Here is a 20,166-nt window from a genome sequence, read left to right as displayed (position 1 = left end):
AGCCTTGCGGTACCCCACTAGTCACTGCCTGCCATTCTGAAAATGACCCGTTTACTCCTACTCTGCTTCCTGTTTGCCAGCTAGTTCTCTATCCACATCAATACTGAACCCCCAATACCGTGTGCTTTAAGTTTGTATACTAATCTCTTATGTGGGACCTTGTCGAAAGCTTTCTGAAAGTCCAGATATAACACATCCACTGGTTCTCCCTTATCCACTCTACTAGTTACATCCTCGAAAAATTCTATAAGATTCGTCAGACATGATTTACCTTTCGTAAATCCATGCTGACTTTGTCCAATGATTTCACCACTTTCCAAATGTGCTGCTATCCCATCTTTAATAACTGACTCTAGCAGTTTCCCCACTACCGATGTTGGACTAACTGATCTGTAATTCCCCATTTTCTCTCTCCCTCCCTTTTTAAAAAGTGGGGTTACATTAGCTACCCTCCAATCCTCAGGGTATATCCGCCATTGTAGTATATCCGCCATTGCTTTACTGTAGATGATAGTTATTTTTTATAGCTTTATATACATATTACTCCTGCATGATCTACAATAATTGTCTATATTTTTAGTTTCCCTTATCACTAACCAGTCTGAAGAAGGGTCTCGACCCGAAACGTCACCCATTCCTTCTCTCCAGTGATGCTGCCCATCCCGCAGATTTACTCCAGCGTTTTGTGTCTATCTTCGATTTAAGCCAGCATCTGCGGTTCCTTCCTAAACATATGATGAGCGTTTGATGGCACTGGGCCTGTACTCGCTAGAGTTTAGAAGGATAAGGGGGGAATCCTCATTGAAACTTACCGAATAATGAAAGGCCTGGATAGAGTGGATGTGGAGGGGATGTTTTCACTAGTGGGAGAGTCTAGAATTAGTGGTTATAGCCTCAGAATTAAGGGACGTTCCTTTAGGAAGATGAGGAATGTCTTTAGTCAGAGGGTGGTGAATCTGTGCAATTCTTCGCCACAGAAGACTGTGGAGGCCAAGTCAAAGGCAGAGCTAGATAAAAAATCTTGATTAGTACCAGTAAGGGGTTATGGGAAGAAGGCAAATGAATGGGTTTCAAAAGGAGAGAAGTGCCCTCCTTAATGTTTGGGACAATGATTCATTTATTTATTTGCTTCTCCACAATTTGAGATTTGTAATAGAAAAAAATCACATGTGCTTAAAGTGCACATTGTCAGATTTTAATAAAGGCCATTTGTATACATTTTGATTTCACCATGTAGAAATTACAGCAGTGTTTATACATAGTCCCCCCATTTCAGGGCACCGTAATATTTGGGACGCAGCAATGTCATATAAATGAAAGTAGTCATGTTTAGTATTTTGTTGCATATCCTTTTCATGCAATGTGATGCTCTGCCAGGAATGTATTGCAGCCATCTTTAGCTTATGCTTGTTTTGGGGGCTAGTCCCCTTCAGTTCTCTCTTCAGCATATAAAAGGCATGCTCAATTGCCTTCAGATCGGGTGATTGACTTGACCACTCAAGAATTTATCATTTTTTAGCTTTGAAAAATTCCTTTGTTGCTTTAGCAGTATGTTTGGGATCATAGTATTGCTGTAGAATGAACCGTCAGCCAATGAGTTTTGAGGCATTTATTTGAAATTGAGCTGATAGGATGTGTCTATACACTTAAGAATTCATTTTGCTACGTGGCACTGAGTAGGACTAATGCACTTAAGGCCGCTGGCCCTGACGGCATCCCCGGGCGCGTCCTCAGGGCCTGTGCTGCGCAGCTGACAGACGTCTGGACTAACATCTTCAACCTGTCACTTGCCCAAGCAGTTGTCCCCACGTGCCTTAAAACCACCTCCTTCGTGCCGGTGCCAAAACACTCCACTGCGGCAAGCCTCAACGACTTCCGCCCAGTTGCACTTACTCCCATCATCACCAAGTGCTTCGAGAGGCTGGTCCTGGCACACCTCAAAGGCTGCCTACCCCCCACATTGGATCCCTATCAGTTTGCCTACCGCAAGAACAGGATTACGGAGGATGCCATCTCAACGGCACTTCACTCCGCCCTCCCCCACCTCGACAACAGAGACACTTACGTAAGAATGCTGTTCATCGATTACAGCTCAGCATTCAACACCATTATACCCTCTAAACTGATCACCAAACTCGGTAACCTGGGCATCGACCCCTCCCTCTGCAACTGGATACTGGACTTTCTAACCAACAGACCCCAGTCTGTTAGGTTAGACAAGCACACCTCTTCAACCCTCACCCTGAACACCGGCGTTCCACAGGGCTGTGTGCTGAGCCCCCTCCTCTACTCCCTCTTCACCTACAACTGCACACCAGTACATGGTACTAACACCATCATCAAGTATGCAGATGATACAACGGTGATTGGCCTCATCAGCAACAACGATGTCGGCCTATAGGGAGGAGGTCCAGCTCCTAGCAGCATGGTGCGCTGACAACAACCTGGCCCTTAACTCCAAGAAGACCAAGGAGCTCATTGTAGACTTCAGGAAGTCTAGGGGCGGCATGCACACCCCCATCCACATCAACATCAACGGGACGGAGGTGGAACGTGTTTCCAGCTTCAGGTTCCTGGGGGTCAACATCTCCGATGACCTCTCTTGGACCCACAATACCTCAACTCTGGTCAAAAAGGCTCACCAGTGTCTCTTCTTCCTGAGGAGACTGAAGAAGGTCCATCTGCCTCCTCAGATTCTGGTGAACTTCTACCGCTGCACCATCGAGAGTATCCTTACCAACTGTATCACAGTATGGTATGGCAACTGCTCTGTCTCCGACCGGAAAGCACTGCAGAGGGTGGTGAAAATTGCCCAACGCATCACCGGTTCCTCGTTCCCCTCCATATAACCATATAACAATTACAGCACGGAAACAGGCCATCTCGGCCCTACAAGTCCGTGCCGAACAACTTTTTTCCCTTAGTCCCACCTGCCTGCACTCATACCATAACCCTCCATTCCCTTCTCATCCATATGCCTATCCAATTTATTTTTAAATGATACCAACGAACCTGCCGCCACCACTTCCACTGGAAGCTCATTCCACACCGCTACCACTCTCTGAGTAAAGAAGTTCCCCCTCATGTTACCCCTAAACTTCTGTCCCTTAATTCTGAAGTCATGTCCTCTTGTTTGAATCTTCTCTCTTCTCAAAGGGAAAAGCTTGATCACATCAACTCTGTCTATCCCTCTCATCATTTTAAAGACCTCTATCAAGTCCCCCCTTAACCTTCTGCGCTCCAGAGAATAAAGACCTAACTTATTCAACCTATCTCTAACTTAGTTGTTGAAACCCAGGCAACATTCTAGTAAATCTCCTCTGTACTCTATCTATTTTGTTGACATCCTTCCTATAATTGGGCGACCAAAATTGTACACCATACTCCAGATTTGGTCTCACCAATGCCTTGTACAATTTTAACATTACATCCCAGCTTCTATACTCAATGCTCTGATTTATAAAGGCTAGCATACCAAAAGCTTTCTTTACCACCCTATCTATATGAGATTCCACCTTCAAGGAACTATGCACGGTTATTCCCAGATCCCTCTGTTCAACTGTATTCTTCAATTCCCTACCATTTATCATGTACGTCCTATTTTGATTTGTCCTGCCAAGGTGTAACACCTCATTTATCAGCATTAAACACCATCTGCCATCTTTCAGCCCATTTTTCCAAATGGCCTAAATCACTCTGTAGACTTTGGAAATCCTCTTCATTATCCACAACACCCCCTATCTTGGTATCATCTGCATACTTACTAATCCAATTTACCACCCCTTCATCCAGATCATTGATGTACATGACAAACAACAAAGGACCCAACACAGATCCCTGAGGCACCCCACTAGTCACCTGCCTCCAACCTGACAAACAGCCATCCACCATTACCCTCTGTCTTCTCCCATTCAGCCACTGCTGAATCCATCTTGCTATTCCTGCATTTATACCCAACAGTTTAACCTTCTTAACCAACCTTCCATGAGGAACCTTGTCAAAGGCCTTACTAAAGTCCATATAGACAACATCCACTGCTTTACCCTCGTCAATTTCCCTAGTAACCTCTTCAAAAAATTCAAGAAGATTAGTCAAACATGACCTTCCAGGCGCAAATCCATGTTGACTGTTCCTAATCAGACCCTGTTTATCCAGATGCTTATATATATTATCTCTAAGTATCTTTTCCATTAATTTGCCCACCACTGAAGTCAAACTAACAGGTCTATAATTGCTAGGTTTACTCTTAGAACCCTTTTTAAACAATGGAACAACATGCGCAGTACGCCAATCCTCGGGGACTATTCCCGTTTCTAATGACATTTGAAATATTTCTGTCATAGCCCCGGCTATTTCTACACTAACTTCCCTCAATGTCCTAGGGAATATCCTGTCAGGTCCTGGAGACTTATCCACTTTTATATTTTTCAAAAGTGTCAGTACTTCTTTTACTTTGAAACTCATAGTATCCATAACTACTCTACTCGTTTCCCTTACCTCACATAATTCAATATCCTTCTCCTTGGTGAATACCGAAGAAAAGAAATTGTTCAATATCTCCCCCATCTCTTTTGGCTCTGCAGATAGCTGCCCACTCTGTTTCTCCAATGGACCAATTTTATCACTCGTTATCCTTTTGCTATTAATATAGCTGTAGAAACCCTTTGGATTTACTTTCACCTTACTTGCCAAAGCAACCTCGTATCTTCTTTTAGCTTTTCTAATTTCTTTCTTAAGATTCTTTTTACATTCCTTATACTCCACAAGCACCTCATTTACTTCATGCTGCCTGTAATTATTGTAGATCTCCCTCTTTTTCCGAACAAGATGTCCAATTTCCCTTGAAAACCAGGGCTCTTTCCAATTTTTACTGTTTCCTTTCAACCGAACAGGAACATAAAGATTCTGTACTCTTAAAATTTCCCCTTTAAATGTCCACCATTTCTCTTCTACATCTTTCCCATAAAACAAAATGTCCCAGTCCACTCCTTTTAAATCATCTCGCATCTCATCAAAGTTAGCCTTTCTCCAATCAAAAATCTCAACCCTTGAGTCTGTCCAAAGCAAGCGTTGTCTACGAAGGGCGCTCAGCATCGCCAAGGACTGCTCTCACCCCAACCATGGACTGTTTACCCTCCTACCATCCGGGAGGCGCTACAGGTCTCTCCGTGGCCGGACCAGCAGGTCCAGGAACAGCTTCATCCCTGCAGCTGTCACACTACTCAACACTGTACCTCGGTGACTGCCAATCACCCCCCCCCCCCTGGACACTCCTCCCACAGGAAAAACACTATGACTGTATGCATGTAAATAGATTTATTTATTGAAATCATATTCTATGTCGCTCTCCAGGGAGATGCTAACTGCATTTCGTTGTCTCTGTACTGTACACTGACAATGACAATTAAAGTTGAATCTGAATCTGATCTGAATCTGAATCTGCTACTACCATCAGCAGTTGTATGATCAATGAACTTAAGTGAACCAGTACCTTCAGCGGCCATACATGCCCAGGCCATAACACCACCACCACCGTGTTTCAAAGATGAGGTGGTATGCTTTGGATCTTGGGCAGTTCCTTCTCTCCTCCATACTTTGTTCTTGCCAACACTCTGATATAAGTTAATCATCTCGTCTGTCCAAAAGAACTTTTTCAAGAACTGTGGTTGCTCTTTTACGTACTTCTTGGCAAGCTGTAACCTGGCCATTATATTTTTGCAACTAACTATTGGTTTGCATCTTGCAGTGTAGCCTCTGTATTTCTTTTAATGAAGTCTTCTGCGGACAGTGGACATTGACATATCCACTCCTGACGAGTGTTTCTGATCTCTCGGACAGCTGTTTGGGGACTTTTCTTTATCATAGAGAGAATTCTTCTGTCATCAGCTGTGGAGGTTTTCCTTGGCCTGCCAGTACCTTTGCAATTAGTAAGCTCACCAGTGCTCTCTTTCTTCTTAATGATGTTCCAAACAGTTGATTTTGGTAAGCCTAAGGTTTGGCTGATGTGTCTAACAGTTTTATTCTTGTTTTTCAGTCTCATAATGGCTTATTTGACTTTCATTGGCACAAATTTGGTCCTCATGTTGATAAACAGCAAATGTGATGGAAAGATTGGAGGAAAGACTACGTGCTGAGAGCTCTCTTATATCTGCATTAAGGAGGCAATTACAAACACCTGTGAAGCCATGTGTACCAAACATTATGGTACCCTGAAAAGGGGGGACTATGTATAAACACAGTTGTAATTTCTAATAGTGAAACCAAAATGTATAAAAATGGCCTTTAATAACATCTGACAATGTGCACTTTAACCACATGTGATTTTTTTCTATTACAAATCTCAAACTGTGGAGTACAGAGGTAAATAAATAAATGATGGGTCTTTGTCCCAAACATTATGGAGGGCACTGTAGATCAGCCATGATTAAATGGTGGAGCAGACTTGATGGGCCAAATGGCTTCATTATGTTCCTATCCCTTATGACCTTATGATAAAAGTAGAATTATTAGGTGGTATTGGTCAAAAGCTATTTGTACATTGGTTTGGTTTATTATTTTTGTCATGTGCACCAGATACAGTGATAAACCTCTGTGTGATATCCAGTCAAATACCATACATGAGTACAATTAATCCACACAAAAGTACATGGGTAGTGATTTAAAAGAGTTGAACAATTTTGTAGTGGATGCTACTGGAACCCCTTTTTCGGATGAGCACTCAGTCGCCATGCTCTGGCAACATCTTCCATCTCAACAGCAGGTATTGAGGAGAGGAAAAGATCGAGAGACTCGGGTTGCAATCATTTTTCCAAGGCAGAGGTTCCAAAATCTGTTTTCAAAATCACGAGTGAAGGATCTTTGACCTAAAACTTCATCTGTTTCTGTTGTGACAGATGCTCCCTGACCTGCATAGTTTTTCCTTTTTTTTCTGGTTTTATCCCAAATCCTGTTGCCACATTCCATTTCAGAAAGATTTGCTAATATTGAAAGATATTGCATGGAAACAGGCCCTTTAGTCCACTGAGTCAAGCTGATCATCGTTCGCTCGTTCTTTGTTATCTCACTTTCGTATTCACTCCCGACAGACTTGGGGCAATTTCCAGATGCCAATGAGCCTACAAACCCATACATCTTTTGAATGTGGGAGGAAACCAGAGCACCTGAAGGAAGCTTGTGCGGTCAAGGAGAGAACGTGCAGAGTCCACACTGACAGTACCTGAGGTCAAGATTGAACCCGGGTGTCTGGGACTGTGAGGTAGCAGTTCTACCAGCTGTGCCAATGTGCTGCCCCTCCACATTCTTCACCACTCACCCCTTTGTTTATGCTGAATAAAAACTTTAATTGATATCACGGTGTGCCCCATTCCCTTTCAGTATAAACCAGTTAGAAAATCTAGGTTCCAGAGGCTCATGATGTGCATTTTAATTTGCTGGGATTGCTCACAAAAAGCTTGAATTGCTACAATAATACGTAACTAATTATGTTTTACCATTTTATTTTAACTAGTGAGACATTTTGTTACAAACAATCTATTAGGTGTGAATGTGCTGGAGGAATGTATTTAGTCTTTTTGTAACTTGACATTTATGATTGTAACATTTGTGTCATTTTCCTGAATTACAGATTTCGCGTTTCACTTCCATATCAAGACAAGTAGAATTTGAAGGAAATGCCAAAGTAATAATTCCACTTTTTTCCATTACTTACTTCCTTACAATAACCTTTTCCATCATATCCTGTATGAGGTAAAAAAAAAAATCACTTGGATGTATCAAATAATTGTACCGAATACAAGATATAAAATGGGTTACAAAAGCTTTGTTATTTATTTTCAGGCTCGATTGTGTGAGGAATAAGGTCTGGGTTGCTGCTCTGGGAGTCATATCAACTGGATTAGCCGTACTATCAGGTTTTGGACTACTGATATTTAGCAGAGTGTCATTTGCCATCAATACTGCCAATGCACCTTTTCTAATTCTAGGTCAGGACTTTTTTATTAGTATGATAATTAATGATTTACAAATTAAGTAGAAATAAGTAGTGATTTCTTTCGTAGACACCCCAAACAGTAATACTCGATGAGACCCATTATCTTACAACATTCTCCTTGTTCTACCTGTCCCTTTGCAATTCACCTGCCTGTTTCAGGTCTTCCAAGTCTATTCTCTTGGGGTCCCCTCCCAAGAGAATCATCTTTGGTCTTAATTTTAATGGGGTCTGGCTGCCACTGCTTTCCTGTAGATGTTCCTCGTTTTCCTCTGTGCCATCTACCTCCCTTTCTGGTTCAGGAATCACCAAGGCCAGTGTTCTCTGGATGAGCCTTCTCTTGTCTTAGATCTTAGATAAGAGGACATGACTTCAGAATTAAGGGACAGAAGTTTAGGGGTAACATGAGGGGGAACTTCTTTACTCAGAGAGTGGTAGCGGTGTGGAATGAGCTTCCAGTGGAAGTGGTGGCGGCAGGTTCGTTGGTATCATTTAAGAATAAATTGGATAGGCATATGGATGAGAAGGGAATGGAGGGTTATGGTATGAGTGCAGGCAGGTGGGACTAAGGGGAAAAAAATTGTTCGGCGCGGACTTGTAGGGCCGAGATGGCCTGTTTCCGTGCTGTAATTGTTATATGGTTATATGGTTATCTGCTTATTGATCTTAGTTGTTATGACCTTTGCAATCTCCATGTTAACGTTTCAGTGACAGTGGATGTTGCAGTCTAGTTCTAATACCATTCCTACTACCTCCTTTGAAGATACAGATTTCCAGCCTGTTTCTACATAACCAGGACTTCTTTTGTGGTTAGACAAAAGTGCATCTATGGAGCGAAGGAAATAGCCTATTTCCAGCACTTTTGTCTACCTTCGATTTTCCAGCATCTGCAGTTCCTTCTTAAAAACCTATTTTGTGGTTCCTGAGCTCAACATGTCGAAGCCTTTCATGCTGATCTAGACCACTTTCTGTGGCAAATCTCTCCTGGTACACCTCACATATGAAACTCTTTGTGTCCTTGATCTCATTTGCATTTGGTGTAGTAGCATGCAAAAACATGGAACTCACTGATCTTGCTACATAGGTTAATGTTTATTCTTGTCATGTGTACTGAGATAGTGAAAAGCCTTTTGTATGGTTTTTCTATACTATACATAAACACTATCAAGTCGAACTCAAGTACAATAAGTAAAGCAAAGTACAAGATCCAGAATGTGTAGGAAAGAACTGCAGATGCTAGTTTACACTGAAGATATACACAAAATGCTGGAGTAACTCAGCAGGACAGGCAGGAACTCTAGAGAGAAGGAATGGGGAGCGAGAATTGGAAGAGCAAATATATAAGGAGATAGCAGATATTAATAGTAAGCACAAGGTAATGATTGTGGGATATTTCAATTTTCCACACATAGACTGGGAAACACATTCTGTAAAAGGGCTGGATGACTTGGAGTTTGTAAAATGGGTGCAGGATAGTTTTTTGCAGCAATACATAGAGTACCTACTAGAGAAGGGGCAGTGCTGGACCTCCTGTTAGGAAATGAGACAGTTTAGGTGACAGAGGTATGTGTTCGGGTCCAGTGATCACAATACCATTAGTTTCAATATAATTATGGAGAAGGTCAGAACTGGACCAAGGGTTGAGATTTTTGATTGGAGAAAGGCTAACTTTGAGGAGATGCGAAAGGAGTGAATTGGGACATTTGGTTTTATGGGAAGGATGTAGTAGAGAAATGGAGGACATTTAAAGGTGAAATTTTAAGAGTACAGAATCTTTATGTCCCTCTTCGGTTGAAAGGAAAGAGTAATAATTGGAAAGAGCCATGGTTTTCAAGGGAGATTGGACACTTGTTTCGGAAAAAGAGAGAGATCTAAAATCTACTAGACTAAGTGGGACCCGTTGGGTCCCATGTTCACACGGGAGGGCTGGTCCCCCGACGCAATATTCCACCTCTCCACCAATTGCAATATTGGTGGCCAGTGGGGGGGCTTTCTGGAGTGCTGGTATGGGTTTTTGGGGTGGCAACTCAGTCCCTCAAGCCTAATCTGCTGGCAGCTCAGTCCCTCAAGCCTGATCTGCTGGCAGCTCAGTCCCTCAAGCCTGATCTGCTGGCAGCTCACTCATGGCTGGTGGGCTGGCAGTTGACTCATGACTATTCCTTGAAATTCTATTTCAAGCAGGGTGCAAGGCCACCAAATTCAAATCCATGTTCCTACCATTTCAAGCAGGGTGCAAGGCCACCGAATTCAAGTGCAGTTTCCAACCACTTCAAGCAGGGTGCAAGGCCACCAGATTCAGTGCGGTTTCATACCACTTCAAGCCGGATGCAAGGCCGCCAAATTCAAGTGCAGTTTCATTCCACTTCAAGCAGGGTCCAAGGCCAGCAAATTCAAATGCAGCTTCATACCATTTCATGCAGGGTGAAACCACCATAAAACCACACAAAACACCAAACTCAGTTCAGTAGACATTCAGTGTGTTCAGTTGATTCACAGCTCAGACAGAGTCATGACCTCTCCCTCCCCCATCATGCAGAGACTGAGCCACACCCACATTTCCGGGTTTTATAACCCCTCCCACTGGAAAAGGTGTGGCTTTCAGGGTGTGATTGACAGGAGAGAGATTCTCAACATTTTTTAAACACTAATAACAATTTTATTTTTCATTGATGGGAAGAATTCACTGCACCTGCTCAGCGGAGGGGGGACTGAGTAAGATGGCCAAAAATCACAGCTGTAAGTGGTAGCGTTTTATCTAAAATTAATATACAGTGCAAACAGGAAGTAAGTGCATTTGCAGTAGTGCCTTTTAACTTCAAGCCAAAGCACCCGCCACCATTTGCAGTAAGTAGTGCATTTCAACTTCAAGCCAAAGCACCCAAGCCACTATTTGCAGTTAGTGCCTTTCAACTTCAAGCAAAGCACCCAAGCCACCATTTACATTAAGTAGTGCCTTTCAACTTCAAGCCAAAGCACACAAGCCACCATTTGCAGTATGTAGTGCCTTTCAACTTCAAGCAAAGTACCCAAGCCACCATTTGTAGTAAGTAGTGCCTTTCAACCTCAAGCCAAAGCACCCAAGCCACCATTTGCAGTAAGTAGTGCCTATCAATTTCAAACAAAGCACCCAAGCCACCATTTGCAGTAAGTAGTGCCTTTCAACTTCAAGCCAAAGCACCCAAACAACCATTTGCAGGCAGTGCCTTTTTTACTCAAACAAACCATATTTTCATTTTCAAACCACATTAAGGGTACTCACAGTTGTGTAGACATTTGTTCAGTGTAATTCAGAGCTCATAGAGACTCTTGGCTTCATCCATCTTAGAGAGACTGAGTGAGGCACACCACTTCCTGGTTTTATAGACTCCCCCCCCTCCCTCCAGCAGGGGCAGCAGAGAGAATGGTGAATTTTTTAAACTTCAAGCCAAAGCTCCCAATCCACCATTTGCAGTAAGTAGTGCCTTTCAACTTCATGCCACCATTTGCAGTAAGAAGTGCCTTTCAAGCCAAAACACCCAAGCCACCATTTGCAGTAAGTAATGCCTTTCAACTTCAAGCCAAAGCTCCCAAGCCACCATTTGCAGTAAGTAGTGCCTTTCAACTTTAAACCAAAGCTCCCAAGCCACCATTTGCAGTAAGTAGTGCCTTTCAACTTCAAGCCAAAGCACCCAAACAACAATTTGCAGGCAGTGCATTTTTACTTCAAACAAACCATATTTTCATTTTCAAACCACATTAAGGGTACTCACAGTTGTGTAGACACTTGTTCAGTGTTATTCAGAGCTCAGAGAGGCGTGACCCATGGCTTCATCCAACTTGCAGAGAGTGATTGAGGCACACCACTTCCTGGTTTTATAGTCCCTCCACCTCACTGCAGCAGAGAGAATAGTGAATTTTAAAAAAACATTAATATCTCTGATTTGTATTCGATGGGGAAAATCCTCCGCACCCGTAAGGTGGAGGGGGGCTCTGAGCGAGGTGGCCAAAAATGACGGCCATAGGCGGCGGCGTTCTGTCGGAAATCGCAGCACAGTGGGCTAAAAGCGGTCAAGATCAGAGATTTAGTAATATAGATAGATATAGGCAGCATGGAGTAAATTAGATGCTTGAGGAGTATAAAGAATGTAAAAAGAATCTTAAGAAAGAAATTAGAAAAGTTAAAAGAAGATATGAGGTTGCTTTGGCAAGTAAGGTGAAAGTAAATCCAAAGGGTTTCTACAGCTATATTAATAGCAAAAGGATAATGAGGGATAAAATTGGTCCATTAGAGAGTCAGAGTGGACAGCTATGTGCAGAGCCAAAAGAGATGGAGATATTAAACAATTTTATTCTGTATTCACCAAGGAGAAGGATATTGAATTATGTGAGGTAAGGGAAAGAAGTAGGGTAGCTATGGAAACTATGAGGATCAAAGAAGAGGAAGTACTGACACTTTTGAAAAATATAAAAGTGGATAAGTCTCCAGGTCCTGACAGGATATTCCCTAGGACATTGAGGGAAGTTAGTGTAGAAATAACAGGGGCTATGACAGAAATATTTCAAATGTCATTAAAAACGGGAATGGTGCCGGAGGATTGGGGTCCTGTGCATGTTGTTCCATTGTTTAAAAAGGGTTCTAAGAGTAAACCTAGCAATTATAGACCTGTTAGTTTGACCTCAGTGGTGGGCAAATTAATGGAAAAGATACTTCAAGATAATATATATAATCATCTGGATAAACAGGGTCTGATTAGGAACAGTCAACATGGATTTGTGCCTGGAAGGTCTTGTTTGACTAATCTTCTTGAATTTTTCGAAGAGGTTACTAGGGAAATTGATGAGGGTAAAGCGGTGGATGTTGTCTATATGGACTTCAGTAAGGCCTTTGACAAGGTTCCACATGGAAAGGTGGTTAAGAAGGTTCAATTGTTGGGTATTAATAGTGGAGTAGCAAGATGGATTCAACAGTGGCTGAATGGGAGATACCAGAGAGTAATGGTGGATAACTTTGTCAGGTTGGAGGCCGGTGATTAGTGGGGTGCCTCGGGGATCTGTGTTGGGTCCACTGTTGTTTGTCATATACATCAATTATCTGGATGATGGTTTGGTAAATTGGATTAGTAAGTATGTAGATGATACTAAGATAGGTGGGGTTGTGGATAATGAAGAAGATTTTCAAAGTCTACAGAGAGATTTAGGCCATTTGGAAGAGTGGGCCGAAAGATGGCAGATGGAGTTTAATGCTGATAAGTTTGAGGTGCTACATCTTGGCAGGACAAATCAAAATAGGACGTACATGGTAAATGGTAGCGAATTGAGGAATGCAGTTGAACAGAGGGATCTAGGAATAACTGCATAGTTCCCTGAAGGTGGAATCTCATGTAGATAGGGTGGTAAAGAAAGCTTAAGAAGAAGTCACAGCAGCGGCTGTATTTCCTGAGGTCTCTGCGGAGAGCAAACGTCTCACAGTTGCTGCTGTCCTTCTACCGATGCGTCGTGGAAAGTATCCTCTCCTATGGCATCCTGGTGTGGTTTGCTAGCTGCACTGTGGCTGAGAGGAGGGCGCTGCAGAGAGTTATAAAAACTGCACAGAGCATTACAAACACTCAACTGCCCTCCATGGATGATATATATAGGGCCCGATGCTTGCGCCGGGCCACAAACATCAAGCAGGACACATCCCACCCTGCCAACCACCTTTTCACTCTGCTACCCTCTGGGAGGCGATTCAGGTCTCTGAAGGCTCGCACCGGTAGACTAAAAAATTGTTTCTACCCATGTGCGATAAAAGAACTTAATTCCAGCAGAGAACACTGGGGAAGCAAAATGTAATTCCAAGAAATGTAACATTCTTTTTAAATTCTTTTTAAATACTTATATATTATTTTTACTAATAAGTGTACATATAATGGTTGTCGTGTTTGTATTTTTTAACCGGAGGAGATGCAATGGAATTTCGTTGCACAGTATTGTGCAATGACAATAAACGTATTCATTCATTCATTCACTCTGGTGTGCTGGCCTTTATAGATCAGAACATTGAGTATAGAAGTTGGGATGTAATGTTAAAATTGTACAAGGCATTGGTGAGGCCAATTCTGGAATATGGTATACAATTTTGGTCGCCAAATTATCGGAAAGATGTCAACAAAATAGAGTACAGAGGAGATTTACTAGAATGTTGCCTGGGTTTCAGCACCTAAGTTACAGAGAAAGGTTGAACAAGATAGGTCTTTATTCTTTGGAGCGCAGAAGGTTAAGGGGGGACTTGATTAGTGGTCTTTAAAATTATGAGAGGGATAGACAGAGTTGACGTGGATAAGCTTTTTCCATTGAGAGTAGGGTAGATTCAAACAAGAGGACATGATTTGGGAATTAAGGGACAAAAGTTTAGGGGTAACATGGGGGGGGGGGGGGGGGGGAACTTCTTTACTCAGAGTGGTAGCTGTGTGGAATGAGCTTACAGTGGAAGTGGTGGAGGCAGGTTCGATTTTATCATTTAAAAATAAATTGGATAGGTATATGGACGAGAAAGGAAAGGAGGGTTATGGGCTGCGCGCAGGTAGATGGGAGTAGGTGAGAGTAAGTGTTCGGCACAGACTAGAAGGGCCGAGATGGCCTGTTTCCGTGCTGTAATTGTTATATGGTTATATGGTAACGTTTCGGGTTGAGACCTTTCTTCAGACTGAGAGCCAGGGGAGAGGGAAATTGGAGATATAGATGGATACTCCGATTAGATTCACTGTCTTCTTGATTAATTTTATTGTTTGTATGCCTCATTGTCACCTTTCCCTCAGCCAACAATAAATCATTCTACATTTCCTTGATCATTGTGTGTAGTAGCCAATTAGCTTAACTCAGTATGTTAAAACTATAATCACTTACCTTTAAATTTTTCTGCCTGTAATTATGTGGGTGGGATTTATACGTAGTCTGAGGCGTGTTTGCGGCTGGGATTCTCACGCAGACTTTCTAGTAGTTAGTTTAGTTTGAAGAAGCATTGGGGAGAGGTCGCAGCTTTCGACCATGCACGAGTATGACCACGAGTAAGATTAAAATGTACTTATACAAGAAGTTTGGATGAATTGTTTTTACTACTACAATAAAGAAACTATTAATCAAGAGTGTATTTGGAAGTTTATCTTTCGACGGCATTGAATGTCTCGTGGAGGGCTCGTGAGTGCATATCGATTATTTTCTGATCCCCTGTCATCAATCATAGTGACTAAAGTAAAGAATGCTCGATATAAAAATCTGTCACTACACATTGTCTGCTTTGGCCTGTCATTTTCACACCTTACATTCTCTTTGTACCCATCCATATCCAGTTTCCCTCTCTAACTTTATGTGCAAGATACAGAATATAGTTCTCAACATTGTAGCACGTGAAATGTGTAGGAAAGAACTGCAGATGCTTGTTTAAATTGAAGTTAGACAAAATGCTGGAGTAACTCAGCGGGTCAGGCAGCATCTCTGGAGAGAAGGAATGGGTGACGTTTAGGGTTGAGACCCTTCTTCAGACTGATGTCAGGGAAGGTGGTGGAACAAAGATAGAATGTAGTCAGAGACAATAATCAGAATCACACTTTATTCACCAAGTATGTTTTGCAACATACGAAGAATTTCATTGGCCAGGTCAGTCATACAATTAAAAGCAACAGATCACACAAAAACACATTTTAACATAAACATCCACCACAGGGACTCCTACACATTCCTCACTGTGATGGAAGGCAATATAAAGTCTCTTCCTTTTGTTCTTCCTCGGTCGGGGGCCTCGAGCCCTCCGTTGACGGGACGATCTTGACTCCCGTAGCCTGCAGCATTCGGGCCCTCCGCATTGAGGCGATCAGCTCCTGCATCGAGGGGGATGTCAGCTCCCCTGCGCCGTGTGATCGAACCTCGCGTCAGGCCTGGTCGAGCCTTCCGCGGCGTTGGAACTCCCTACTAGCCTCTCCCGAGACTGCGAGCCCTTGATGGTAAGTCCCGGGTGGTCGCGGTGGGAGCGATCTTAGGCAAGGGATGTGCTCCGATGTTAAGTCCATGTGGGGCTCACGACAGTCCAAGGAAGCCTCCAGCTCAAGCGATGGTAGGCCGCATAGCCCGGAGAATGTAATCCGAAAATTTATCACATCTCCAGGAAGGTAAGAACCTAAAAAAAAGTTTCCCCCGATCCCCTCCCCCCCACATAAAACATACCAAAGAACATGAAACAAACCTTTGACGCACTAAAAAATAATTAAAAAGATAGAAAAAACGAACTGATTGTTGGCAGTGCTGCCATCTCCCCAGCGCCCCTGGTGGTCACTGATGGAACTGGGAAGAGGGAGGGGATCGAGAGGGAAAGCAAGGGCTATCTGAAGTTAGTCAATGTTCGTACCACTTGAGATGGAATCAATGGTGAGAAGTCTGGTCTTTGTGATGGACTGCGCTACATCTCAAATTCGCTCGGGCAGAATTGTTGCCAAATCAAATTTATTTGTTCGATGTAATGTATTTGCAAGGTGTATATATTTATATATATATATCATTACAGCCTTTGCATCGGATGGCATCACAGGGATTATGGATTACAATCTTGGGAAGTATTTTGTTTTTGGGGGTATTGGGATACGCTCAGCATACATATCCTTTCCTTGAGTCATTCTCCAGTGGATTCTGTTGTTCTCTGCCTCAGTATTCTTTCGCTGGATTGTTTTCTCTGTATGCCAGAGGTTGCGGGTAGACCTGATAGAAGTTATACAATTATAAAGGCATAAATAGGGTAAATAGGTCAGAACCCTTTTTCCAGGATGGAAAAGACCAAATGCTAGAGGGCTAGCTTTAACTTGAGAGGGGCAAGTTTAAAGGAGAAACCTTTCTACAGAGAAGGTGGTTTGTGCTTGAAAAATGCTGCTAAGATTGGTGGTTGAGGCAGATGCAATAGTTGCATTTAAGAGACTTTTGGGTAAGCATATGGATATGCAGGAAATGGACGGATATGGATTGTGTGCACGTAGAAAAGAGATCAATGGTTTCTTTATTATCACATGTACCATGATAGGTTGAATAAGTTAGGTCTTTATTCTCTGGAGCGCAGAAGGTTAAGGGGGGACTTGATAGAGGTCTTTAAAATTATGAGAGGGATAAACAGAGTTGATGTGATCAAGCTTTTCCCTTTGAGAATAGAGAAGATTCAAACAAGAGGACATGACTTCAGAATTAAGGGACAGAAGTTTAGGGGTAACATGAGGGGGAACTTCTTTACTCAGAGAGTGGTAGCGGTGTGGAATGAGCTTCCAGTGGAAGTGGTGGTGGCAGGTTCGTTGGTATCATTTAAAAATAAATTGGATAGGCATATGGATGAGAAGGGAATGGAGGGTTATGGTATGAGTGCAGGCAGGTGGGACTAAGGGAAAAAAGTTGTTCGGCACGGACTTGTAGGGCCGAGATGGCCTGTTTCCGTGCTGTAATTGTTATATGGTTATATGGTTAAGGTACAGTGGAAAACATTTTTTGCATACAGCTCAACAAGATTATTACCATACATAAGCACAATCCCCCAGTCAGTACAGACTTTGTCTAGCATCCACCACCATCTTCCTCCATCCTCTTCTCTGCGCCTTCCCTCCAGGCAAGCCATTGAGCTCCGTCTCGGCCTGCTCGCAGCCTGCTGTGATGGTCTTGGCATCATGCTCGGCAAAGTTATTGTGATCTGAAGGGCCTGTTCTTTGTGCTGTACTGGTCTATGTTCTATATGAAGTTTAGATTGGCATCAAAGAGGTATGAACATTGACATCCAATTTCAGATAGCCCTTCCTTTCTACCTCCTTCCCCTCTCCTTCCCAGCTCTCCCACATCCTACTGTCTCCGCCTTTTCCTTTCTTTTTCCCGCCCCCATCCCCACATCAGTCTGAAGAAGGCTCTCGAGCGTCCCGAAACGTCGCCTAATCCTTCGCTCCATAGATGCTGCCTCACCCACTGAATTTCTCCAGCATTTTTGTCTGACACGTAATGTTGTTCACTTCCCTCCACAGATTCTGCCTGACCCACTGAATTCCTCCAGTTCATTATTTTTGCTCATATTCTTATTTGTTTAGTAATTAATTTTGAAAATGATAATCAATATTACTAAAAGTCGCATCTTGACCACTTCCTGTTGCACTGCATATTGATTTTAGAAAAAACGCTACCACTTACAGCTGTGATTTTTGGCCATCTTACTCAGAGTCCCCCTCCACTGGGCAGGACAAGAGGATTTTTCCCATCAATGAAAAATAAAAGACTTATTAATGTTTAAAAAATGTTGAGATTCGCTCTCCTGTCAATCACGCCATGAAGGCCACGCCCTTCCGGTGGGAGGAAGGAGGGACTATAAAACCCAGACGTGTTGAGTGCTTCAGTCAGTCTCTGCAAGATGGGGGAGCGAGAGGATCACGTCTCAGTCTGAGCTGTGAATAACACTGAACTAAGGTCGACTAAACAGTGAGTGGTTTTACTGACCTGTCAGTGCCCTTAATGCGGGTTGAAAATGCAAAAGTGTGTTTTGGTTTGAAAATGCTAAAGTTCCCTTGCCTAATTGAACAATTGGTTTTGAGAATGCTAAAGTTGCCTTGCCTAATTGAAAAGTTGGTTTTGAGAATGCAAAAGTTGCCTTGCCTAATTGAAAAGTTGGTTTTGAGTATGCAAAAGTTGCCTTGCCTAATTGAAAAGTTGATTTTGAGAATGCAAAAGTTGCCTTGCTTGATTAAAGTTGCCTTGCCTTATATATAATTAAAAGTCTAATCTTGACCACTTCCTGTTTGCGCTCTATATTGATTTTAGAAAAAATGTTATCACGTACAGCTGTGATTTTTGGCCATCTTACTCAGAGTCCCCCTCCCCCCATCAGGTGCCGAGTATTTTTCCCATCAATGAAAAATAAAAGAGTTATTAGCGTTAAAAAAATGATATTCTCTCTCCTGTCAATCATATTGTGCCGGTCCACCGGCAGCTTAAGGGTGCCCTGAGGGCGCGGCTCACTGACCCAGACTGGGTAGACGCACTACCGTGGGTTTTGCTGGGGATACGCACCGCACCCAAGGAGGACTTGGCCTCCTCCGCCGAGTTGTTGTATGGGTCTCCGTTAACGGTGCCCGGGGAGTTCATCCCGCCGGCACGTGGTCAGGTGGAGCAGCCTTCGGACGCTCTGCAACGTCTTTGGCAGATGGTGGGCAAGCTGGCGCCGGTGCCCACGTCTCGTCATGGGTCCTTCCGTCCGCACGTTCCCTCTGCTCTGGAGGACTGCCAGTTTGTTTTTCTGTGCAGGGATGCACATCGGACACCTCTACAGCGGCCGTACGAAGGTCCCTTCCGGGTCTTGGAACATGGCTCGTCGACTTTCGTCCTGGACATGGGGGGTCGGCGTGAGACTGTTTCAGTTGCGCGGTTGAAGCCAGCACATATCGATATCGATCGGCCGGCGCTGGTAGCGCTGCCCCGAAAGCGAGGGCGGCCTCTGTCTAGGGTACCTCCTCCTCTGGCTACTTCGTCCCCCGCACTTGTTGACCAGGCGCCTGTTCCGGGGCCGAGCGTTGTGTGCACCCGGGCTGGCCGCGGTATACGCCCTCCTGTCCGTTTCGTACCTCGGGTACTTGGGGGGATCCTGTGGCGGTCCCTGGGGGGTAGGCCACTCCTTGGATCATCCCCCTCGACGATTGAGGGACAGGGGCGTTGGTCTGCCACGGGGTTTCCTGACGACTCCCTAGGGGTAGAGATAAGGGTGTCGTGGTGTGTGTACTCGAACTGCTGGAATTAAACAGCTTCTTTTGAATCCGCCTGGTGTCCGGTCTTTTCCTGACCTTGACCAGGCCACCACAATATAACCATATAACAATTACAGCACGGAAACAAGCCATCTCGGCCCTTCTAGTCCGTGCCGAACACGTATTCTCCCCTAGTCCCATCTACCTGCACACAGACCATAACCCTCCATTCCTTTCCCGTCCATATAACTATCCAATTTATTTTTAAATGATAAAATCGAACCTGCCTCCACAACCTTCACTGGAAGCTCATTCCACACAGCTACCACTCTCTGAGTAAAGAAGTTCCCCCTCATGTTACCCCTAAACTTCTGTTCCTTAATTCTCAAGTCATGTCCTCTTGTTTGAATCTTCCCTACTCTCAGTGGGAAAAGCTTATCCACGTCAACTCTGACTATATCTCTCATCATTTTAAAG

General features: G+C 43.5%; 1 protein-coding gene across 1 annotated transcript in view; it reads left to right on the top strand.

The window, feature by feature from the left end:
• Positions 1-20,166, top strand: part of LOC116985385 (patched domain-containing protein 3-like) — a 40,949-nt gene that overhangs the window by 4,790 nt on the left and 15,993 nt on the right. The window contains exons 2-3 of the mRNA XM_033040177.1: positions 7,625-7,746; positions 7,837-7,982. Coding sequence (XP_032896068.1) covers positions 7,625-7,746; positions 7,837-7,982 — 268 coding nt within the window. The remainder of the gene's footprint in view (positions 1-7,624; positions 7,747-7,836; positions 7,983-20,166) is intronic.

Source organism: Amblyraja radiata, chromosome 2 (assembly GCF_010909765.2).
Source record: "Amblyraja radiata isolate CabotCenter1 chromosome 2, sAmbRad1.1.pri, whole genome shotgun sequence".
NCBI classification, from domain to species: domain Eukaryota; kingdom Metazoa; phylum Chordata; class Chondrichthyes; order Rajiformes; family Rajidae; genus Amblyraja; species Amblyraja radiata.
This window is presented reverse-complemented; position numbering and strand designations above follow the sequence as displayed.